Consider the following 24630-nt stretch of genomic DNA (forward strand, 5'->3'; position numbering starts at 1 on the left):
CTGGTGAAGATGAAATAATATACATAATACACAATACCAGAGATTAGCAACCTCCAGCGAGAGCCAGTGTTGTGTAGTGGTTAAGAGCGGTGGTTTGGAGCGGTGGACTCTGATCTGGAGAACCAGGTTTGATTCCCCACTCCTTCACATGAACGGCGGAGGCTAATCTGGTGAACCAGGTTGGTTTCCCCACTCCTCCACATAAAGCCAGCTGGGTGACCTTGGGCTAATCACAGCTCTCTTTGAGCTCTCTCGACCCTACCTACCTCACAGGGTGTCTGTTGTGGGGAGGGGAAGGGAAGGTGATTGTAAGCTGGGTTGATTCTCCCTTAAGTGGTAGAGAAAGTCGGCATATAAAAACCAACTCTCCTCCTCTTCCAAAATAGTGTTTAGCAGATTTTTTTCTCTCATGAAGACGCTGGTTTCCGAGACCCAAATGCCTTCAAAATGTGTTGCTTCAGTCTGAAATTCTGAATCTGTCCCCCCTCCCTTTGTCCCCCAGAGTTGGAACCGATGAAACCGTACTACACACTTGGAAGTTTCTTTCTCAGTCCACAGACTCTTTGAATAAGATCAGCCGAGTGAACGAATCCATGGAGTCATTAACAGATGAAGGTAAGAGATGAAAAAGAGAGGAACGAGCTTTTGAATGTTCCCATATTTAAGAGCCCCGTGGCGCAGAGTGGTAAGCTGCAGGGATGTATAAATTTCAAACAACTTTCACCCCGTCAAATTTCAAACAACAATTTCCATCAGCCTTCCTGGTTTTAGGAGGCGGTTTTAATGTCAGGATAACAACCAATGGCAAAAGCACTCTTTAAATGCAGCCATTGAATTGTCAAGTGGCAATGTTGGATATAGCTCCAAGACTCTCCATGGATCAAGAAATCCGTTCAGTTGTGGTGAATTTGACTTAACTTGACTGGGAGCCACCATGGTGTAATGGTTAATAGCAGTGGTTTAGAGCGGTGGAGTCTGATCTGGAGAACCGGGTTGGTTTCTCCACTCCTCCACATGAGCGGCGGAGGCTAATCTGGTGAACTGGATTTGTTTCTCCACTCCTCCACATGAAGCCAGCTGTGTGACCTTGGGCTAGTCACAGCTCTCTCAGCTCCACCCACCTCACAGGGTGTGTGTTGTGGGGAGGGGAAGGGAAGGTGATTGTAAGTCGGTTTGAGTCCTCCTTAAGTGGGAGAGAAAGTCGGCATATAAAAAACAACAACTTCTTTCCGAAAGGATTGTCGATTACTGAAAAATCCTCAATAATATAACTTTGTGTTCTCCAGCAGAGCTAGAAATCTGAGAGCCAGCGTGGTGTAGTGGTTAAGAGCAGTGGAGTCTGATCTGGAGAACCATGTGTGATTCCCCACTCCTCCACATGAGCGGCGGAGGCTAATCTGGTGAACTGAATTTGTTTCCCCATTCCTACACACAAAGCCAGCTGGATGACCTTGGGCTAGTCACAGCTCTCTTAGAGCTCTCTCAGCCCCACCTACCTCACAGAGTGTCTGTTGTGGGGAGGGGAAGGGAAGGTGATTGTCAGCTGCTTTGAGTCTCCTTTAAGTGCTCGAGAAAGTCGGCATATAAAAACCAACTCTTCTTCTTCTAGTGTAGTGGATTACTTTATGGCGTCCAGTAGTCTCTGGAACAACATTGGCAAATGCAAAGTTGGTAATTGTCTCAACAGAGACTGTGTGCCTGATTCTTTTACAATACCATCACGAACCTGAAGAGCAAATAACTTTGGGGGATGGAGTGAAAGGGGAGAAATGAATGTTGGAAGCTCTTCTAATGGAAGTGCACCTGTATGTGTGTTAAGTGCCGTCAAGTCGCTTCCGACTCATGGCAACCCTATAAATCAGTGGTTCCCAACCTTTTTTTGACCAGGGACCACTAGGACTTTTTTATTCGGTGCAGGGACCCCAAGGTTCAAAATAAAAATTCTGAGAATTTGAAAATAAACTTTAATCATAACTGTTAGTTAAACATTAAACTTAGAATAATATTTGAATATATATTTTTATAATAGAGAACTTTTAATTGAAAATATTAATTTATTATGGGTTTATAACTTTGTTTCGCGGACCTTAATTTAGTTCTCGCGGACCCCTGGGGGTCCACGGACCCCTGGTTGGGAACCAGTGCTATAAATGAAAGTCTTCAAAAATGTCCTATCTTTGGCAGCCTTGCTCAGATCTTGCAAACTGAGGGCTGTGGCTTCCTTTATTGAGTCAGTCCATCTCTTGTTGGGTCTTCCTCTTTTCCTGCTGCCCTCAACTTTTCCTAGCATGACTGTCTTTTCCAGTGACTCTTGTCGTCTCATGATGTGACCAAAATACGATAGCCTCAGTTTAGTCATTTTAGCTTCTAGGGTCAGTTCAGGCTTGATTTGATCTATAACCCACTTATTTGTTTTTGTTTTTTGGCAGTCCATCCGTAACCCTCTCCTCCAACACCACATTTCAAAGGAATCTACTTTCTTCCTATCAGCTTTCTTCACTGTCCAGCTTTCACACCCATACATAGTAATAGGAAATACGATGGCATGAATTAATTTAGTCTTAGTGGCCAGTGACACATCCTTATACTTCAAAATCTTTTCTAGCTCCTTCATGGCTGCCCTTCCTAGTCTCAATCGCCTTCTGATTTCTTGGCTGCAGTCTCCCTTTTGGTTGATGGTGGAGCAAAGGAATAGAAAGTCTTGAACAATTTCAATTTCCTCATTGTCAACCTTAAAGTTGTGTAATTCTCCTGTAGTCATTACTTTTTTTTTTCTTGATCTTCAGCTGCAGTACTGCTTTGGCACCTGCCTCTTTCTTATTTCTTAGGTGCGGATATGAACGAAGACCAGCTCATGGGAGATTTTGAAACGGACTCCAAACAGCTGGAAGCAGAGTCTTGGAGCCTGGTGGTGGACGGCAAGTTCATGCGGCAGCAGAAAGAGGACGTTGTAAAGCGGCAGGACGTCATTTACGGTGAGCGTTGCCACTCGGTTGTGATGGGGGGCGGGCTTGGGCCAGGCTTTCTGGACCTCTTTGAAGTAATTCACTGCCTCGTATGTCTTTTTCGTTCGCTCGGCGCTCTTGCCTGAAAACTGAGATAGATTTTTAGAGATCATAGAATCATAGAGTTGGAAAGGACGTCCAGGGTCATGTAGGAAATTCACGACTGCAGGGAAAACTGGGGTATGTGGGATGGATTTTAGAAGTCATAGAATCATAGAGTTGGAAAGGACCTCCGGGGTCATGTAGGAAATTCACAACTGCAGGGCTCGCTGGGGTTGTGGGGGTGGGGAGGCAGTTGTGAATTTCCTGTATTATGCAGGGGGTTGGACTAGATGACCCTGCAGGTCAATCCGAACTCTATGGTTCTATGATCTTTAAAAGCCATCTCACAGTTTTCAGGCGAGAGCGCTGAGTGAATGAAAAAGAGATATGGCCAGTTCTGTGGCCACCAGAACGAGGCAGTGAATTACTTCCTGAGGCTTTCTGGTTCTCATTGAAGTAATTCACTGCCTCGTTCTGGTGGCCACAGAACTGGCCATATCTCTTTTTCAATCACTCAGTTGCAGCTCTTGTGACTGAGTTGTGAGCGTTGCCACTCGGTTGTGATGGGGGGGGGCGGTCTTGGGCCAGGCTTTCTGGTCCTCTTTGAAGTAATTCACTGCCTTGTATGTCTTTTTCATTCGCTCGGCACTCTTGCCTGAAAACTGTGAGATAGGTGTTTAGAGATCATAGAATCATAGAGTTGGAAAGGACGTCCAGGGTCATGTAGGAAATTCACAACTGCAGGGATCACTGGGGGTGTGGGAGGGATTTTAGAGGTCATAGAATCATAGAGTTGGAAAAGACCTCCAGGGTCATCTAGTCCAACCCCCTGCATAATGCAGGAAATTCACAACTGTAGGGCTCACTGGGGTCGTGGGGAGGCAGTTGTGAATTTCCTGTATTATCCAGGGGGTTGGACTAGATGATCCTGGAGGTCCTTTCCAACTCTATGCTTCTATGATCTCTAAAAGCCATCTCACAGTTTTTGGGCGAGGGCGCCGAGCGAATGAAAAAGACATATGGCCAGTTCTGTGGCCATCAGAACGAGGCAGCCAATTACTTCAAAGAGGACCAGAAAGCCTCAGGGAGTTGCAACTCTTGTGACCCGAGTAGTATGTTCTGTGGCTTTTCCGTGCTTTGGCATTACGAGCTCCCATGGCAACATCCTCTTGCCTTGTTCTCTGTCTGCAGAACTGATGCAAACGGAGATGCATCACGTCCGCACCTTGAAGATCATGAGCGACGTGTACAGCAGAGGGATGGTGCAGGAGCTCCAGTTCGAGCAGCAGATGGTGGAGAAGGTCTTTCCCTGCCTCGAAGACCTCCTCGCCATTCACAGCCAGTTCTTCCAGCGGATTCTAGAGAGGAAGAAAGAGTCATTTGCGGACAGAGGTGACAAGAACTTTGTCATCAAGAGAATCGGAGACATCCTGGTACATCAGGTAAGTACTTTGCTTTTACTTTTATTGTTATTACGGTCATCGACCAGAAAATACATATTCACATATATGAAACATTCAAATGAGGATGAAAGCAATTTTCAATAGGACAACACCAGAGGACTAACTCATGATAACAGTAAAATCGTTTAGCCACTTGTATAATTCCAATAACAACAGAGTCAATAAATAAATCTATAAAAGCTAAAATAAAGATAAAGTACAGTAAAATACCGAAAAAATATGTGTACGAAATTTGAAATTTAAATTCATTTAGCATTTTTATCATTATACTGTTGGCGAACTTTATATACAAAAGGACAGAACTTAGCAACATTACTTGTGACTTGTGGATTTTCATCAGAGAGGAGTTTTTCAGTATCCCCAGCCCAGAAATATATGTATGTGCGCATCCCGCATATTCACCTTCTGCTACTTACCTGATGGCAAGCTATCTTAGCCATTAGTCAAGTAGCAGAAGGTGTCCATGCGGGCTGAGTGCACACATATATTTTTCTGGGCTGGGTGCACTGAAACAAAACCACCCATAATTCTGCATGAGAAGAGGCATCCAGTTGCAGCAGGAATGAGTTATGCAAATTATATCCTTTGCATAATATGTTCTCCCTCACCTGGATAGCCCCAGGCTAGCCGGATCTAGTCAGATCTCAGAAGCTAAACAGGGTTAGCCCTGGTTAGTATTTGGATGGGAGACCTCCAAGGAACACCAAGGAACACTAGGGGCGTAACGCAGAGGCAGGCAATTGCAAACCACCTCTGTACGTCTTTTGCCTGGAGAACCCTATGAGGTCACTATAAAACCACTGTGACTTGACAGCACACACAAAAAATATTCTACTCATTGCCAATGAGCAGCGCAACATCATGGAAGATTCCAGTACTGCTTACACACACACCATTTCTTAGGAGTCTCATATATTCAGAAGTTTCTTGGAGGTATGTAAAAAACAGTATCGCATGGTTAACTTCTCCTTGACTTGACTGATGCATCTGCAAAAAAAGTACCTACTTGGATTTTACGATCATAGGGATTATTTAGAACCCCACGTTTTGGATAGTATTTCTTCACACAACACATAGTTAAATTGTGGATCTGCCTGCCCCAGGATATGGTGATGGGGAAGGGGAGTGGACATGTTCATGGAGGATCTATGGCTACTAGTCAGAATGGATACTATCATGATGCATACCTATTCTCTCCAGGATCAGAGGAGCATGCCCATTATATTAGGTGCTGTGGAACACAGGCCGGATAATGCTGTTGCAGTCGTCTTGTTTGTGGGCTTCCTAGAGGCACCTGGTTGGCCACTGTATGAACAGACTGCTGGTCTTAATGGGCCTGGGTCTGACCCAGCAATGCTTTTCTTATGTTCTTACCTTGGATCGGCAGTATTAGTAGCTAGGAGACTGTCTCTTAAACCATGCTCTGGACTCTAGTGCAAATCCTGGTATGGCGTGCCATCTTGAGTTGGGCAGCAAGCGGACAGAAGGTTTGTCCCATCCTGCTTTCAGAGATCTCTAAAATCCATCTCACAGTTTTCAGGCGAGAGCGCCGAGCGAATGAAGAAGACGTACGGCAAGTTCTGCGGGCACCAGAACGAGGCAGTGAATTACTTCAAAGACCTGTATTCAAAAGAGAAACGGTTTCAGGCATTCATGAAGGTAGGAATGTGTTACCTGCTAGCGTACAATTGTGCAGGCGGGGGGCATAGAAAAGACGGTTTAAATGTGTGGGGAGGATGGTTCTTCATCCTCCACACATCAAAGATCAGGACAAGCTACGGGAACGTAAGCGGAGTGTGCAAAAAACAATATATAGCAAACTCGTACTCCTTCGGTTTGCATTAGATTTCGACTTACTTGGGATGTGTTTTTTAAACAAGAACTTTGGGGAATGAAGGTATGAGAGGGAATCAAACATGTCCTCTAGATAAGGATAAGAGACATGGTCTTGGAGGGACAGACATAAAGCTTTGCCAGGGCACTGAACTGACATCCCATCTGGGAGCCAGCATGGTATAGTAGTTAAGACGGGCGGACTCTAATCTGAAGACCCAAGTTTGATTCCCCCCTCCTCCACCTGAACCCTGCTTGGGTGACCTTGGGACAGTCACAGTTCTCTCTGAACTCTCTCAGCCCACACAGAGGCAAGCAATGGCAAACCACCTCCGATCGGTTCTTGCCTTTATTTTTATTTTTCAAATGTATAACCTGCCCTCGTCCCCAGTGAGCAGGGGGTCACCATAAGTCAGCTGTGACTTGTCAGTAACCCCCCCCCACCAAAAAAAAAACAACTGCTCAGTAAGGAAAGCAGTCTGATCATAGTAGCCAGGGTGGGGGTTATCTAGGACAGGAATCTTCGCATGTTTCTCTCCTTACCAGGTGTTTTCATTTCATTTTGCTAGAAAAAAATGAGCAGCTCTGTAGTGAGGCGGCTGGGCATTCCGGAGTGCATCTTGCTAGTGACGCAGAGGATCACCAAATATCCGGTCCTGCTGCAAAGAATACTGCAGCACACCAAAGGTATGTCCTTCTTTGAATCTTGATGTGCACGAACCTGTTCTTCTCAGGTGAGAAAGTTCACTATGAGGCAGTTTCCTTCCATTGCCAAGCAAGAGGCCTAATGGGTTTCGATGTCTCTAGACCTCCTTCCACTGAGAGCCAGCGTGGTGTAGTGGTTAAGAGCGGTGGTTTGGAGTGGTGGACTCTGATCTGGAGAACCGGGTTTGATTCCCCACTCCTCCACATGAGCAGCGGGGGCTAATCTGGTGAACTGGATTGATTTCCCCACTCTTGCACACGAAGCCAGCGGGGTGAACTTGGGCTAGTCACACTCTCTTAGCCTCACCGACCTCACAGGGTGTCTGTTGTGAACATATGAACACATGAAGCTGCCTTATACTGAACCAGACCCTTGGTCCATCAAAGTCAGTATTGCCTACTCAGACCAGCAGCGGCTCGTCAGGGTCTCAGGCAGGGGTCTTTCACATCACCTACTTGCCTAGTCCCTTTAACTGGAGATGCTGGGGATTGAACCTGGGACCTTCTGCATGCCAAGCAGATGCTCTACCACTGAGCCATAGCCCCTCTCCATGGCTCTCCAGGGTCTCAGGCTGAGGTCTTTCACATCACCTGCTTGCCTAGTCCCTTTAACTGGAGATGCCAGGGATTGAACCTGGGACCTTCTGCATGTCAAGCAGATGTTCTACCACTGAGCCACGACCCCTCCCCTGGGAAGGGGAAGGGAAGGTGATTGTAAGCCAGTTTGATTCTTCCTTAAAAGGTAGAGAAAGTCGGCATATAAAAACCAATTCTTCTTCTTGAATGCTTTTAAAAAGAAAAACACCTGGTTATTGGGTGTAAATAACCTCAAAAACAATCGCATTAGTTTGACTCACGGAGTGCATCCCAGCAGATGTTGTTGTGGTATCCTGTTGCGCTTGCTTGTCAAGAGGCTGTAGTTGTGGAGACTCTTTTGCATTAAAGCCCTCCCTGTGGAACGTTTCCATCTTGTTGAAATTGCCCTTTCAAATGTGCTTCCTAAAAATGGAGTGCTTTGAAAAAATGTTGCTGTCTGGTTGAACCATTGAGGGTGCGTTTGCAGGGGTCTGCCAATGTCTGGTCCCTTCCTGCAGTGACCATTGGTATGCTCTACCCGGGTACCCAGCAAACACATGCCAGGTTCAGATGGGAGGGTGCTTGTCTGTGTTTTGCCCCTTCCCAAAGCAGAGGATCTCCTAAAGGTAAAGGTAGTCCCCTGTGCAAGCACCAGGTCATTCCTGACCCATGGGGTGACGTCACATCCCGACGTTTACTAAGCAGACTATGTTTACAGGGTGGTTGGCTGTTGCCTTCCCCAGTCATCTACACTTTCCCCCCAGCAAGCTGGGTCTTCGTTTTACCGACCTCGGAAGGATGGAAGGCTGAGTCAACCTTGAGCCGGCTACCTGAAACCGACTTCCATCGGGTTCGAACTCAGGTTGTGAGCAGAGCTTTGGACTGCAGTATTGCAGCTTACCACTCTGCGCCACAGGGCTCCTCTAGAGGATCTCCTAGGATGCTTGCATTGTACGTGGGGGCATGATTGCACTCTTTAAGTATTTGAAGGGCTGTCGCTTCGAGGAGGGCAGGGAGCTGTTGCTGCTGGCAGCAGAGGATAGAACTCACAATAATGGGTTTAAATTGCAGGCAGAATTGTACCGGCTGGATATTAGGAATTTTATTTTTACAGTAAGATTTGTTCAGCAGTGGAATCAGCTACATAGGGAGGTGGTGAGCTCCCCCTCACTGGCAGTCTTTAAGCAGAGGCTGGACAAACACTTGACAGGGATGCTCTAGGCTGATCCTGCATTGAGCAGAGTGTTGGACTAGAGGGCCTGTATGGCCCCTTCCAACTCTATGATTCTGTGAGCAGTTTGGGAAGACCTTTATGTCAAATGCCTGTCCTCATAAATGCAACCATGCTATGATCCACTTCGGATAGCATGTGGGGAAGGTTTGGCTATTTTTCCAAATGAATTTTGGCTGCTGGAAATATCTAAAAGGTAACAGACAAATCCTCTGTGCGGCATTATGTTGAAGCTAATGCCTGTGAGGGTCAGGGAAAGGGGAAAAGATGAAATTAGGAGCTGAGTTTGCAAAAGCTCAAAAGAGCTTGCAGAAGAAGAGGAACTGGAAAGCAATTCTCCTTTTTTTCTGAAGAAAACAGCAGGGAACAGGAAGATCTGGTGCAGTCACTGAACCTGGTGAAGGAAGTCATCGTTGCTGTGAACAGCAAAGTCAGCGAGTACGAGAAGAAGACGCGCCTGAACGAAATCTACACCCGGACGGACAGCAAGTCCATCATGAGGATGAAGAGCGGGCAGATGTTTGCCCGGGAGGATTTGAGGCGGAGGAAATTCGTCCGGGACGGCCCAGTCTCCCTGAGGAATGCAGCTGGGAGACTGAAAGGTAAGAGAGAGCCTTGTTTTCAGAACTCAGTTCCATCCCTCCAACAGTAGATATATGCTGCTCAAGATCAATTGATCAAGGAGCTTCTAAGGGATAAAGGAAAGGAAAGGAAAGAACTCAGTTCCCTTCACGTTACGTATTATAAATAGGGTTGCCAACCTCCAGGTGGGGCCTGGAAATCTCCCCGAATTAGAACTGATCTCCAAGTGACAGAGATCAGTTCCCCTGGATAAAATGGCTGCTTTGGAGTGGCTGAATCAACGATGCTATATCCCACTGAGGTCTCGCCCCTCCCTAAATCAAGGCTCCACCCCCAAATCTCCAGGTATTTCCCAATCCAGAGTTGACACCCCTAATTATAAACCAAATCATTAACGATTTCCATGCAAGTGCCGGTGTGTGGATCTCTCTACTCATGGTAGAACGTTATTTTGGAGCAATCCCTTGGGGTTGACGTTCCCTTCTCATTGCCCCCGGCACATGAAATGTTCAAGAGTGTTCTGTTTATGAAGCCGGCTCAGCGGGGGATGCTTTATTCTTGCCAAAATGGAGCGATGGGAGGGAGGGAATGAAAGCTGGGACTGCCACGAGTTGCAATTTGTACTCCCGAAAGCAGCAGCGTTGCTGAACAGATTTTTAGCTCGAGGACAAAAATATTGATTATGGATGAATAACATTTATGCTGTCAGAATGGCCGTTTGGCTGCCTCTTCTCTCTTGTTTCCCTCTGGCACGCAACGAGCTTGTGATTTAGCAATGAGCATAACCACAGCAGAACATTTAAATGGCTGTTACCGCACTTGTATTCCCAGCGATGTATTAAGAGTTTGAAAATGTTATAAAAAATACTGTTCGCACTTTCTGTGTATTCCCACCAATGTATTAAGAGTTTGAAAACGTTATAAAAAATACTGTTCGCACTTTGTTTGGCCCCTTTAGCTGTGAAGACGTCTTCCAACCATTTATAAGCCATGGTATCCAAAAACCCTTTTAAAGCGATGTTTTTTCCAACATTTTCAAACTCTTAATACATCGCTGGGAATACAAAGTGCGGTAACCCCCAATGTCTCACTGGTCCATTACGGACATGTCCAAAGACGTTAATGAGAATTCTGGAGGGTTGTTTTGATTCCTGGGGTGGGCCCTTCTCTCATGAGGGGCGTTTGAACTGGACAAACAAAAGAAAGCCGTAACAGCCTTGCTGGACCAGTCCAAAGGTCCATCTGATCAAGCATCCTATTGAGGGCCTAGTTGAAGATTCCAAGCAGTGGACTGACCGCCCGATACCTTCAGGAAATCCACAAGCAGGGCACAAACCTAGCAACCTTCCCCATTGTGACAGACTTAAGAAAGGGATCTTGGGGTGGGTAGTGGATTGCTCGATGAAGATGTCAACCCAGTGTGCGGCTGCTGTGAAAAAGGCAAATTCCATTCTGGCCATAATTAGACAAGGAATAGAGAATAAAACTGCTGCTATCATAATGCCCTTGTACAAATCTATGGTGAGACCACACTTGGAATACTGTGTACAGTTCTGGTCACCACACCTAAAAAAGGATGTTGCAGAGCTTGAGAAGGTGCAGAAAAGGGCAACCAAAATGATCAGGGGACTAGAGCAACTGCCCTATGAGGAGCGGTTAAAACGCTTAGGGCTGTTTAGCTTGGAAAGAAGGCGGTGAAGGGGAGACATGATAGAGGTCTATAGAATTATGCCTGGTTTGGAGAGAGTGGACATGGAGAAGTTTTTCTCCCTCTCCCATAATACTAAAACGGGGGGGGGGGGTCATCTGCTGAAGCTGGAGGGTGAGAGATTCAGAACAGATAAAAGGAAGTATTTCTTCACACAACACATAGTTAAATTGCCCCAGGATGTGGTGAGGCACAATTTACCAATTTAAGAAAGTTTTAGCTGTGTTGGGTACTGGGCGTATTTTAAATAGTGATTGGACAGGGATTTATCATTTATACTTGTATATTAAAATGATCTAATGTTATTTGCCCTGGCCTAGATGGCCCAGGCTAGCCCGATCTCATCAGATCTCGGAAGCAAAGCAGAGTCAGCCCTGGTTAGTGCTTGGATGGAAGACCACCAAGGAATTCGAGGGTTGCTACGCAAACCACCTCTGTGCGTCGCTTGCATTGAAAACCCTATGAGGTTGCCATTAGTCAGTTGTGACTTGACGGCACTTTACACACACACAATGTTATCTGCTTATGCTATGTCCTTGTGTGTGTCTGATAGTTATGTTATGTTATGACCAATGGTATTTAAAAAAAAAAAGAACCACAGAGAGATGCTGTCGGATATATTCAAATGTGCATTACAATTTGGTGTTTTCTTCTGTTGCCAGAGGTCCTGGCTGTTCTTCTCTCGGACGTTCTGATATTCCTTCAGGAAAAGGATCAGAAATATGTATTTGCATCTCTGGTAAGGGTTGTGTTGCTTTTTCGTCCATCCTTTAACGAATGCTTATAATATTTACTGCTGTTGTGAGGATAAGGGTGAGTGTGTGGTGTGTGTGTGTGGTGCTCTTGGGTGGAGTAAAAATCTCTGTATAGATTAATTCTTTCCCTACGTTTCTCTCGAGGCCTTGGGGTACTCAGTAAGGGAGGAGTTTTAGGCTGGATCAGCAGGGGGGGAAAACCCTAACTCGGTTGCTTTCCTCTCCCCCAAGGAACAGAAATCCACTGTGGTCTCGCTAAAGAAGCTGATAGTTCGAGAAGTAGCCCATGAAGAGAAGGGCCTGTTCCTGATCAGCATGGGAGGGAAAGACCCTGAGATGGTGGAAGTCCACGCCAGCTCCAAGGAGGAGCGCAACAGCTGGATCCACACCATCCAGGACACCATTAACACAATGTAAGCATTTCGAAGAAAGCCACGCGAGGGGCTGCTTCCCCTTTGCATATCGGAAGCCACCATGTATAAGCTGGGCCATTTGAAGTTGCACAGGAACCTGGGACCTTCTACATGCCAAGCAGATTCTCTGCCTCTGAGCCACAGCCCCTTCCCATAAGTTCAATTGAACACATGAAGCTGCCTTATACTGAATCAGATCCTTGGCCCTTCAAAGTTGGTATTCTCTACTCAGACCGGCAGCAGCTCAGTCTCAGGCAGAGGTCTTTCACATCACCTACTTGCCTAGTCCCTTTAACCGGAGATGCCGGCGATTGAGCCTGGGACCTCCTGCATGGCAAGCAGATGCTCTACCACTGAGCCACAGCCCCTACCCGTGGGTCAGGGTGCTATTTATTTAAGTTTAAGGATTTTAACTTTGCAATTTTCAACTTTTCTTTAAAAACAACAACTGAGAAGCGCTTCTTTCACGCTTCTCCGTGTGATGCCCTTTTCTCGGCCTGTTCCACTCAAATCTTCACCCTCTCTCCCTGCAGGGACAAAGACGAGGACGAAGGCATCCCTAGCGAATCGGAAGAGGAAAAACGGGTGCTGGATATCAAAGCCAGGGAACTGAGAGGTAGGATACTGCAACCTTTTATTATTATTACTGTTACTATTTATTAGTTTATTCAACTTTAACCCCACACTTTCCCCCACCAAGCAGGGCTCAGGGCTGTTTCTATCAAAACACACAATGTAAAGCAACGCATCACGATTCAACAGACATCAGTTCCCCTGGAGAAAATGGCCGTTTTGGCTATTGGACTCAAACCCTACCCTCCTCAGGCGCTGCCTGAAAAACCTCCCTCCGGTGGCGAGGAGGGACCTGGCAACCCTATCGACAGGGTTTGTAGTCCAGTCGTTGTTAAGAGAATCTGCTTTTGCATGACGTTGTCACATAGTGGATCTCTGACCTCATTATCCAGAATGAGCCCCGGAGCCCCTTGAAAAGCAAACTGCAATTAAGGCATTTCTTGTTTATTCTTTGCGCCTGCTTGGTTGACTCACCCTGTCCCCTAAAACAGGAGAAATACTTCTCCAGAATGGCTCCTGAGCCAAGAAACGTCCTCTAATCCTTGCAGTTCTTGCAGTCCCCAGAAGGTGGGGCCAGAGTCTCAGGGAAGACCAGAGCTCCTTTGGGCGAGTTGCGTTGGACGCGAAGTTCTTACTCTCACCTCCCCTCTCCCCCTTGACAGAGCAACTCCTGCAGAAAGATCAGCAGATCATAACGTTGCTGGAGGAGAAAGAGAAGATCTTCCGCTGCATGACTGACTGCAGCGGCCACGAGGACGGCTCCGGGGCCAGGACGTTGTTCCGGGCCAACACGGAAGAGGCGCCCAAGGGGGAGAGCATTATGAAGAATGTGCTCAATGAAGGTAAGCCGGTCCCCTGGGACCTCTTTGGCTGCCAACTCACACAAAGAAGAGTTATTGCCTTGTGTTTGTTAGGTGTTGTCAAGTTGCTTCCGACTCATGGCGACCCTATGAATCAAAGTCCTCCAAAATGTCCTGTCTTTGACAGCCTTGCTCAGATCTTGCAAATTGAGGGCTGTGGCTTCCTTTATTGAGTCAATCCATCTCTTGTTGTGTCTTCCTCTTTTCCTGCTGCCCTCAACTTTTCCTAGCATGACTGTCTTTTCCAGTGACTCTTGCCTTCTGATAATGTGACCAAAATATGATAGCCTCAGTTTAATAATTTTAGCTTCCAGGGTCAGTTCAGGCTTGATGTAATCTATAACCCACTGATTTGTTTTTTTGGCAATCCACGGTATCCGTAACCCTCTCCTCCCAACACCACATTTCAAAGGAATCTACTTTCTTCCTAGCAGCTTTCTTCAATGTCCAGCTTAGTTATCCCCTCAGTGCAGCCTTAGGTTACATAGCGCCCAGAGCGGAGAATGTGCTTTTATGCAGAAGTCCAAAAGTTCTCTGGTAGCAGAGATTGGGAAGGATCTTTCTCTGCTTCTGCTGAAGATCTTGGTCAATACCAAACTGGATGGTCTTACTCATTTGTTCAGTCCGTTTTTTACCCCCTGCCTTCCTCTATAGAGTTCCAGGTGGTGTACGTTTTCTCCCCTCCTCTATTTTTTTTGTTGCCTCTGTAATCTTCCACCTTGGCTGAAACGGAGATGGTAAACCCCTTGGGGGCAATGACTAGCCTTTCAATTTTACTACAGTGTGGTGTAGTGGTTAAAAGTGGCGGACTCTAATCTGGAGAACTGGGTTCGATTTCCTGCTCCTCCACACAAAGCCTGCTGGGTGACCTTGGGTCAGTCACAGTTCTCTCCGGACTCTGATCTGGAGAACCCGGTTTGATTCCCCACTCCTCCACATGAGTGACAGAAGCTAATCTGGTGAACTGGATTGGTTTTCTCACACCTACACACGAAGCCAGCTGGGTGACTTTAGGCAACCCACTGTCTCTCAGCCCCACCTACCTCCCAGGATGTCTGTTGTGGAGAGGGGAAGGGAAGGTGGCTGTAAGCTGGTTTGAGTCTCCTTAAGTGGTAGAGAAAGTCGGCATATAAAAATCAACTCTTCTTCTTCTCTCAGCCCCACCTACCTCAAAAGGTGCCTGTTGTGGGGAGAGGAAGGGAAGGAGATTGAAAGCCAGTCTGATTCTCCTTAAAGGTAGAGAAAAGCAGGGTATAGAAACCAACTCTTTTTCTTCTTCTAAAGCTCCATTGGCTGTGTGTGTGTGTGTGTGTGTGTGTAAAGTGCCACACACACAGCCGACTTATAGCGACCCTGTAGGGGTTTCCAGGCAAGAGAGTAGAAGAGGTGGTTTGCCCTTGCCTGCCTCCATGTCACAACCCTGGTATGCCTTGGTGGCCTCCCATCCAAATACTAACCAGAGTTGACCCTGCTCAGCTTACAAGATCTGACTAGATTGGGCCGTTCAGGTCAGCGCCCATTAGCACTACACATAAATAAATAATGCTACTGCATCCCTAAAGGGCAGATACCTCCCCAAGCTCTTTTCTTACAGGAAACCCCACTATCAGGGAAGGGCTGTGGCCAGTGGTAGAGCCTCTGCTTGGCATGCAGAAGGTCCCAGTTAAAGGGAGGTCTCCAGTTAAAGGGACTAGGCAAGGAGGTGATGTGAAAGGCCTCTGCCTGAGACCCTGGAGAGCCGCTGCCAGTCTGACTAGACAGTACTGACTTTGATGGACCAAGGGTCTGATTCAGTAGAAGGCAGCTTCATATGTTCCCTATTGAGGTGCACTTGCTGCTGAAATTTCTGTTAATGTTTGTATAAACCTTAGCAGATGAACTGGACTGGAAGCAGGCCTTACAATGAACTCCTTTGTCATCTTTGACTCTTTCAGTTGAGTTATTGCAAAGACTGGTGAGCAGGCATTTGGGGAATGCCCTTGGGCAGCAGATATGCAGCCTCACCTCGGAGGGAGACGGTGTCGGGCCCGTCTCCCTCCCCAGGAGGGCGGAGACGTTCGGAGGATTTGACAGCCACCAAATGAATGTATGCAAAGGTCAGTGTTCTTTCAGTCTCTTCGCTGAGTTCCATTATCCTCCTCTTATATGATGCTGGAGTCTTGAGACCAAGTCCTGTGAGGAAAGGTTGAAGGAGCTGGGTATGTTTAGCCTGAAGAGGAGAAGACTGAGAGGGGATATGATAACCATCTTCAAGTACATGAAGGGCTGTCACATAGAGGAGGGTGCCCAGTTGTTTTCTGTTGCCCCAGAAGGTCGGACCAGAACCAACGGGTTGAAATTTAATCAAAAGAGTTTCCGTCTAGACATTAGGAAGAACTTTCTAACAGTTTGAGCGGTTCCTCGGTGGAACAGGCTTCCTTGGGAGGTGGTGAGTTCTCCTTCCTTGGAGGTTTTTGAGCAGAGGCTAGATGGCCATCTGACAGCAATGCTGATTCTATGACCTTAAGCAGATGATGAGAGGGAGGGCATCTTGGCCATCTTTTGGGCATGGAGTAGGGGTCACGGGGTGTGGGGAGGTAGTTGTGAATTTCCTGCATTGTGGAGGGGGTGGGACTAGATTACTCTGGTGGTCCCTTCCAACTCTATGATTCTATGCTGGCTTTAGTCTGGCATTTGCTTATCCTTTGTGTAGAGCAGTGGTTGGCAAACTCATTAGTCAAAAGAGCCAAATATCAAGAGTAGAACGATTGAGATTTCTTTTGAAAGCCACCATCCTATTTGCTCCCCCTGCCCGCCCTCACTGGGAGGGTGCCCTCCCTCTCCCCTGCAGCACCAGCGCGGGGCCTGGGTTGGCAGAGCTCAGGGCCAGGCTGGGAAGCGCTGGGACCCTCGCGGCCGGGCAAGGCAGGGGGCTTTCCTGGGATGCGGGGAGGGAGGCCATCATGGCGCTGGGGGGCCTGAGGCACCGGCGCCAGCTTGAAGCGGGGGGTCGGTCCCCCCGCAAGGGGCCAGCCTGTGCCTGCCTGCTCGCCAGCCCCCACGCCCCACGGGGCGAGCGGCCTGCTGGACCAACCACCCCTCCAGAGCCTCAGTCCCCCTCAGGGACGCAGCCCCAGCGGTGCAGAGGCGGCTGCGTCGCACGGAAGTGCTGGCCCGGGAGTTCGCCTGCCGCCCCGCCGCGCCCACCTTTCTTTCCGTGGCTCCGGGAGCCCGCCTGCACACCCGGCGTTCAAACGGCTGGCCCGGCCCCTTCCTGCCGGACTAGCTCCGCCCGGGGGCGGGCGCTGCTCACGGCAGACCCTCCTGGCAGAGGCACGGCGCCGCTGCCCCCTCCTCCTCCGGCAGCCGAGCGCGGGGAGGGGGCTTCGCGAGGGCCGGGCCCCCGCCTCCCCCGGCCTGTTCCCGCTGGGGGCTGGAGAGAGGCCCGGTCTTGCGGGAGGAGCGGGCGCTGCTCGCTGCCAACCCGGCGCTCGTGAGGCGGCCGCCTCCCGCTCGCCTGCTGGCTCCTCCCGCCTGGGGCGCGCTGGAGTCCGGCGGGAGCGCAGCGCCTCTGCCTGGCTGGGTGCGGGGATGCGGAGGAGCCACACTCAAGGGGCCAAAAAGCCACATGCGGCTCGAGAGCCGCGGTTTGCCGACCACTGGTGTAGAGGAGTTGTAAAGAGGGATAGTTAAAGGACGGAGAGGTGAACTCGGTAGTGCTTCTGCTGTACCACAGCTGCGAACAACGGTGCTTTCCCAGGCTACGAAGTGCAATGCAGCCAACGTCAGCTTCTGAGTTTTTGGTTTTTTTTTAAGGTGGGGAGAAAGATGAAGGAGACGATGCCCTGGATCTTCGGAGGACAGAGTCAGACAGTGTTTTGAAAAAGGTAAAGTTATGGGGGAGATATAACGCCTTCCCTTAGAAATAAGCAATTTTATCATGCAGTGGCTGAAGTTACGGGCCATCTGTCTGGAAACGGATACAGAATTGGTCTAATTCTGCATTGTTCTGAATGCTGGGACCAAGTGAGACCTTGAATCCATTCTGAGTGGGTTATCTGTTTGCCGAAACTCTACAAAATGAGGGCGGGGTTTGATGCAGGGTTTGTCCCAAGGAGGAGTTGCCATCTGTCGCTTGCTTTTTCCCTTGAGGTCCCTTCTTTGCTCCTAATTATGACTGTATGTTTCTTTCTAGGGTGGAACGGTTAATTTGATGCTCATACTGAAAAGGAACAATGAGGTACGAACATCTTACTCGTGGGTGAGGATTTCCGGGGCTTCGGTTATGGGCCAGTTGCTTGATCTTCCAGTTGTTGTTAATTCCCAATGAAATGTTCACTTTATGTTAGAACTCGAGACTTAATTTCCCGGCTTGGTTTTTCTTTTCTGTGTCCACTCAATTTATTGAAAGCTCTCTGTTCAGTGCCCCTTCTGCTTTGGCATACACGCTACATTATAAGCCTGGATGTATGAATCTGCACCCTCCAGCTGCTGCAGCATTACTGCTTTGGCACCGTTTGGTTATTATTTCCCCACATGGATAAATTCCTTTTCGACATGGCAAAGCAGCATATGAGAAGGCTAAAACAACCAATGCTTCTGAAAAGGGGCACAAGGCATGATCTAATAGGTAGGCAGCTGGTGGGCCTGTCATGGGAAATCCCTTTCCCTTGGTTTGGTACGGCTGAGGTCTGTCAGAAATTAGTGAGTGTTCTACCAGCTCCCTTCTGCTGTCCCCTGAGCCAGAATTGCCCCCTGTGAATTGTCCGTGAGGTCAGGGCAGCAAATACATTCATTAAAAAGCATTAAAAAGGATTCATATGTTTGTGCGTTAAGTGCCGTCAAGTCGCTTCCGACTCATGGCGACCCTATGAATCAATGTCCTCCAAAACATCCTATCATTAACAGCATTGCTCAGGTCTTGCAAACTGAGGGCCAGGGCTCATCTTATGTTGGGTCTTCCTCTTTTCCTGCTGCCTTCAAGCTTTCCTAGCATGATTGTCTTTTCCAGTGACTCTTGTCTTCCTATAATGTGACCAAAGTATGATAGCCTCAGTTTAGTCATGTTAGCTTCTAGGGACAGTTCAGGCTTGACTTGATCTAGAATCCACTTATTTGGGGGTTTTTTTGGCGGTCCACGGTATCTGTAACACTCTTCTCCAATACCACTTTGCAAAAGGAGGATTCCTAAAAAGCATTCATAACAAGCACAAAAAGCTAACAGCAGCTTCTCTGCTTCTGTTTGTTCCTCTGCAGCAAGTCCTCCAGAGTATCACCGAGCTGCACAGTTTACTTGGCACATTGCAGGTAAGTTGCTGGAGGGGTGTATTGTTGTTGGTCAGGGGAAGGGCTGTTCTTCAGCCCCCAGCTTTGTGCGAATGCACTCCACCCCCAACTCCCTCCCCGGCTTTTAGCATTTTATATGCAAGGGGACATTCAGCACAAGACGAGATGATTTGCAGCCTCTAAAAGGGCTCAAAACACATTTTTCAACTGAAAGAAAAGTACACACCCCTTTTAAATCGAGCTTCTGTGGGAGGAGAGAAAGTCGTATAGGGCCTTGTTGGTGTTGGGGCCTCCCAGGAGTGCTCTGTTGGGCTTTCCCAAAGTACACACCCTTTTAAAACCGAGCTTTTGTGGGAGGAGAGAGCGCCACGCAGGGCCTTGTTGGTGTTGGGGCCTCCCGGGAGTGCTCTGCCGGGCTCCCCCAGAGAGAGTCCTGGGAGCAACCCCTCGTTCCCTTCTTCCCCAGGCCGTCGTCGTGCAGCAGGACACCTACATCGAGGACCAGAAGCTGCTCCTGACCGAGCGGCTCCTGAGCCGCGGCTCCTTCCGGCCCAACTCCCTGATCGAGCAGGAGAAGCAGCGCAGCCTGGAGAAGCAGCGGCAGGAGCTGGCCAACCTGCAGAAGCAGCAGGCCCAGCACCTGGAAGAGAAGCGGAGGCAGGAGAGGAAGTGGGAGGCCCGGGAGAAGGAGCTGGCGGAGAGGGAGGCCCGGCTGGCCCAGCAGGAGGAGCAGGCCCAGAAAGCCCACCAGAGCCTGGAGAAGGAGCGCGAGGAGCTGCAGCTGAGGAAAGCCGCCTACCAGCTCGACCTGGAGCACCTCCGGGCGGCGCAGAAGCAGCTGGAGAAGGAGAAGGAGCAGCTCCGAAGGGAGACGGAACGGATGGCCCAGGCGGAGCCCGGCCTCGGTCTGGTAAGCGCTGCTGGGACATTGCCTTCTCCTGAATAGGGTTGCCACAACCTCCAGGTAGTGAACAGCACGGTGGCTCAGTGTCAAGAATATCATAATACAAATGCCAGTGTAACCAACTGCTAACAAAAAATGCAATTCTAATATCCAGGAGATGAACAGGTAATCTGCAGACGGAGCAAAGGAGTCTGTTACTTATCAAGCCTATGATGATTTCCAAGACTCAGGGCGAAAACGCATGGTCGCTTTAAGTAAAGGTAAAGGTCCCCTGTGCAAGCACCGGGTCATTCCTGACCCATGGGGTGACGTCACATCCCGACGTTTCCTAGGCAGACTTTGTTTACGGGGTGGTTTGCTAGTGCCTTCCCCAGTCATCTTCCCTTTACTCCCAGCAAGCGCTTTAGCCTCCTTTATTCCCTGTTTCAGCCAGGACTCAGCCAGGATTGAAGGCATGCATTTCGCCGAACGTGCGTTCGATCCTGGCTGAAACAGGGAATACAGGAGGCTAAAGTGACCGTGCGTTTTCGCCCTCAGATGCAAGGCTCAGCGTTTTTCGTGTCATTCACAAGCTGAGTTTATCGGACACAACTGATTGATTTTGGACTCCTTTGCTCCGTTTGCAGATTACGTGTTCATCTGCTGGATATTAATACTGTATTTTTGTTAGTAATTGGTTACATTGGCATTTGTGTTATTATATTCTTGATATTGAGCCATCGCTCTGTTCTTCGCTGGTTTATTACCTATTACTCAGCACAGGTTATTTTTGTTTTTTTCATTAACATCCGGGTAGTAGCAGGAGATCTCCTGCTATTACAGCCGATCTCCAGCTGATAGAGATCAGTTTCCCTGGAGAAAAGGGCCGCTTTGGCCATTGGACTCTATGGCATTGAAGTCCCTCCCCTCCCCAAACCCCGTCCTCCTCAGGCTCTGCCCCAAAAACCTCCCGCCGGTGGTGAAGAGGGGCCTGGCAACCCTACTCCTGAACCAGATCCTTGGCCTATCAAGGGTGGTATTGTCTGGTTTGACTAGCAGCAGCTCTGTTGGGTCTGGGGAAGAGGTCCTTCGCCTCACTGCCTGTCCTTGTTTAGAGAGCCAGCGTGGTGTAGTGGTTACGAGTGGTGGGACTCTAATTTGGAGAACTGGGTTCGATTCCCGACTCCTCCACATGAGCGTTAGATTCTAATCTGGGTTTAATCCAGACTCTAATGCTGGTGTAGTGGTTAAGAGTGGTGGGACTCTAATCTGGAGAACTGGGCTCGATTCCCCACTCCTCCACATGAGTGGCGGACTCTAATCTGGGTTCGATTCCCCACTCCTCCACATGAACGGCTGACTCTAATCTGGGTTCGATTCCCCACTCCTCCACATGAACGGCGGACTCTAATCTGGGTCTGATTCCCCACTCCACATGAGCGGCAGACTCTAATCTGGGTCTGATTCCCCACTCCTCCACATGAGTGGCGGACTCTAATCTGGGTTCGATTTCCCGCTCTTTACTGCTGTTGACCGTCAACGTCTTCTCCTTTGCAGCTCTCCAACCAGCATGCCAAGATGGTCAGGACCCCGTCTCTGCCTGAGGACTCATCCTCCAAACAGCCAAGCTCTTCCCTCCCCAAAGACAGACACACGGACACAGGGATCTTACCCAAAAGGAGCAGTGTCTCGAGGACGCACAAAGAAAAGAGCACTTTCCACTTACTCGGCACGGCATCCTCCAACCAAACCAACAAGCCAGCCGAGGGGCACAGCCAGGCGCCCAACCGTCTCTTCGGCTTGGCCAAGGCCAAGGACAAGAAGGAGAAGAAGAAGAAGGGCAAAGGGCACCGTTCCCAGCCTCCTGGTAATCAAAAGGCCTTTTTTTTTTTTTACTATCGTCATCAACAAAGAAAGGCTTCGTATTTATGTAGTGCCATAATTAGATATCCCCCCCCCCAAAAAAAAGACAGGTTCTCATCTTTGCCTGTCTTTTTTTCTTTTAAAGGGCAATAACAACGTAAGGCAGGGATGTCGAGCTCATTTGTTACGAGGGCCGGATATGACATAAATGTCACTTGGTTGGGCCGGGCTATGCCTCGCCAGCCCAGATCGGGAGCAGGGTGGTGGTGGCTGCCTTGGATTACTTTCGGGCCGAATAAAAGTTCTCAAGGGGCCGGATTTGGCCCGCAGGCCGTATGTTTGACAACCCTGATGTAAGGAGTCCAGTTCTGATTATTGAAGCCATGCCGGGCTGGGAAGAATTTAACTCCTCCTTTCCTTTCCCTGTTCCCTTGGCTCTAATCCAAAACTTCATGTGGATGTAATTCACAATTCAGACCCTGTAATTCACAATTCAGACGCTGGGTGAGATCCACTCACAGATCTCTCAATTTCTGTTATTACCTCGGTCTCTAAGCCCCGGTACTACTGCAGCTTCCCCCAAAAGGGTTTTTCTTTGGACTTTCCTTTTTTTTTAAAAAAAAAAAAGGTTACTTAGAGCCAAGGGTGTAAAAGACTTCCCTCCTCCAGATTTGCCAGCAATCAGACCCAGGCATCTTATAGGCAAAGTCCAGCCTGCATCTGGAGAAGCAGTAAACACCATGAGGGGTTGGCAAACGCAGGCCCGAAAAGCTTGGAAACTTATGGGGGTGGTCTGATTGCAGAGGTTAGAATCATAGAATCATAGAGTTGGAAGGTACCACCAGGGTCATCTAGTCCAGCCCCCTGCAAAATGCAGGTTGCTTAGTCTGTGCAGCAGGTTTGGAGCCGCTTAAGCTGGGGGTCCCCAGCATGGGGTGCCTTTGGGCACCGGTTGACACCTTTTCTATTGCCCACCAAGTGTTCTTTTTTCAGAAAGTGGGCAGGGCCAGGTGAGGCTTTTGCCCAGCAAAGCTTCCCTTTGGCCCCTGGAGATTTGGTTGGCTGTGCAGATTTTTCAATCGTTGCTTTGGCAGCAGTTGCCTCCACAGTGCAATGATCTTCACTGTGTGACTGGAGGTAAGGTGTGGCAGCCATTTTGTGGCTGGCTCCGCCTCCTGCGGCAGCCATTTTGTCACTCTGCCCACCATGCCGTGTCAGAATTCCAAAGGTGCTCACTGGCTCAAAAAGGTAGGGGGCCTATAAACAAACAGTGGCATGAGACTGACTGTCCATATCCCCCGCTTCCCAAGCTCCAGGCAGGTTCTGGCCTCGCGTCCCAACTTGAACCGCTGGCGCTTCTTCCCTTCGGCCGGTGGTCCTTGCCTGACTGCAGGGCTCCTAGTACTGTCATCTGCAGCACTTGATATGCCCCAGGACACGGTAGTATGGGGAAGGGCTGTGGCTCAGTGGTAGAGCATCTGCTTGGCATGCAGAAGGTCCCAGGTTTAATCTCCAGCATCTCCAGTTAAAGGGTCTGGGCAAGTAGGTGATGTGAAAGACTTTTGCCTGAGACCCTGGAGAACCATGGAGAGGGGCTATGGCTCAGTGGTAGAGCATCTGCTTGGTATGCAGAAGGTCCCAGGTTTAATCCCCAGCATCTCCAGTTAAAGGGACTAGGCAAGTAGGTGATGTGAAAGACCCCTGTCTGAGATCCTGGAGAGCCGCTGCCGGTATGAGTAGACAATACTGACTTTGATGGACCAAGGGTCTGATTCAGTAGAAGGCAGCTTCACATGTCATGTGTCATGGCCCCTATGAAGACATGGCTTTAGTCCCAAGGAAGATTTGCTAGCATGTCAGCTTTGGGGGATTGGGTAGGGAAGGGACCCTGGGTCAGTGACAGAGCAGTGACTTTTGCACGCATGTCGGCTCCCCAGGATCTCCGGTTAAAGGGTCTCATAGAGCAGGTATTGGGATCTTTCTCCGCCTGAGATCCACTCCCAACCAAAGTAGACCCTCCTTAACTAGATAGGCCAGTGGGTTGAGTTGTAAGAGAGACAGTATTTGTGTTTTCTGTGATGCAGGAGAAGAGCGCGTCTCACTGTGGTAGACAACATCACAGGGGTGAACCCTGAGTGACGATAACCCAGGCTACAAAGCTGCATCGATCAGGAAGTCTTGCATTGTTTCCAGATGCGTACGGACACCTCTAGCAGGGACGGCATGCTCTGCATATGCTCAGAAGAACCAGTTTGTCTCTCACACTGCAGGCGTGATATTGGGACGCAGAGTCCTTTCAAAGAACCTGAACAACAAGAGCGGCTTTGTGGTCTTCAAAAAATAATAATAAATGAGGACCTTTTTGCGTCTTCTCGTTGCTAACGCTCTGCTCTCTTCTCTTAGATGCTCACTCGCCAGAAGGAGCACCGGAGGGTGAGGAGATCTTCTGTTGATCAGCCCCACCACCACCTCTGTTCCACTTGGATGACTCCACCTCTTCATCTGCCCCATGGAGGGCGCGCAAGGAAGGGGAGGGGCCGAGGCGTACGCCATTTTCTCTTGAACTACACCGGGCTTGGGGATGTCGGAAACCCACCCGACATACAGCTTCCGACCTGCTTCCGGGCGCTGCTGTGTCTGCCCGTTTCCTGAACACGGTGACTTAAAAGTGCCAAAAGGATATCAGAAGACAGGGTTGCTGGGAGAACTTCTGAACGTGGCTGGATTGGGCGGGCTCCTTTCTGGCCACACGTCTTCTGTCGACGGCACCCCCAGCTCTGACTGTGGTGCTTCCCGTCGAGTTGCACTTTGGCCTCTTCTGTCATCTCCAAAGATTGGGAAAAGGTTTCCTGAGGCAGCCTAGCTTTTCTTCC

General features: G+C 49.0%; 1 protein-coding gene across 1 annotated transcript in view; it reads left to right on the forward strand.

Annotated features, from left to right (window-relative positions):
* Positions 1 to 24210, forward strand: part of AKAP13 (A-kinase anchoring protein 13) — a 117564-nt gene extending 93354 nt beyond the window's left edge. The window contains exons 16-32 of the mRNA XM_056866096.1: positions 503 to 615; positions 2829 to 2975; positions 4239 to 4489; positions 6044 to 6169; positions 6913 to 7030; positions 9209 to 9457; positions 11808 to 11884; positions 12132 to 12313; positions 12847 to 12929; positions 13549 to 13728; positions 15681 to 15842; positions 17542 to 17612; positions 17921 to 17965; positions 18982 to 19032; positions 19478 to 19921; positions 21452 to 21761; positions 24161 to 24210. Of these exons, the coding sequence (XP_056722074.1) occupies positions 503 to 615; positions 2829 to 2975; positions 4239 to 4489; positions 6044 to 6169; positions 6913 to 7030; positions 9209 to 9457; positions 11808 to 11884; positions 12132 to 12313; positions 12847 to 12929; positions 13549 to 13728; positions 15681 to 15842; positions 17542 to 17612; positions 17921 to 17965; positions 18982 to 19032; positions 19478 to 19921; positions 21452 to 21761; positions 24161 to 24210 (2659 nt within the window). The remainder of the gene's footprint in view (positions 1 to 502; positions 616 to 2828; positions 2976 to 4238; positions 4490 to 6043; positions 6170 to 6912; positions 7031 to 9208; positions 9458 to 11807; positions 11885 to 12131; positions 12314 to 12846; positions 12930 to 13548; positions 13729 to 15680; positions 15843 to 17541; positions 17613 to 17920; positions 17966 to 18981; positions 19033 to 19477; positions 19922 to 21451; positions 21762 to 24160) is intronic.
* The last annotated feature ends 420 nt before the right edge of the window (positions 24211 to 24630 follow it).

Source organism: Euleptes europaea, chromosome 20, assembly GCF_029931775.1.
Source record: "Euleptes europaea isolate rEulEur1 chromosome 20, rEulEur1.hap1, whole genome shotgun sequence".
NCBI classification, from domain to species: domain Eukaryota; kingdom Metazoa; phylum Chordata; class Lepidosauria; order Squamata; family Sphaerodactylidae; genus Euleptes; species Euleptes europaea.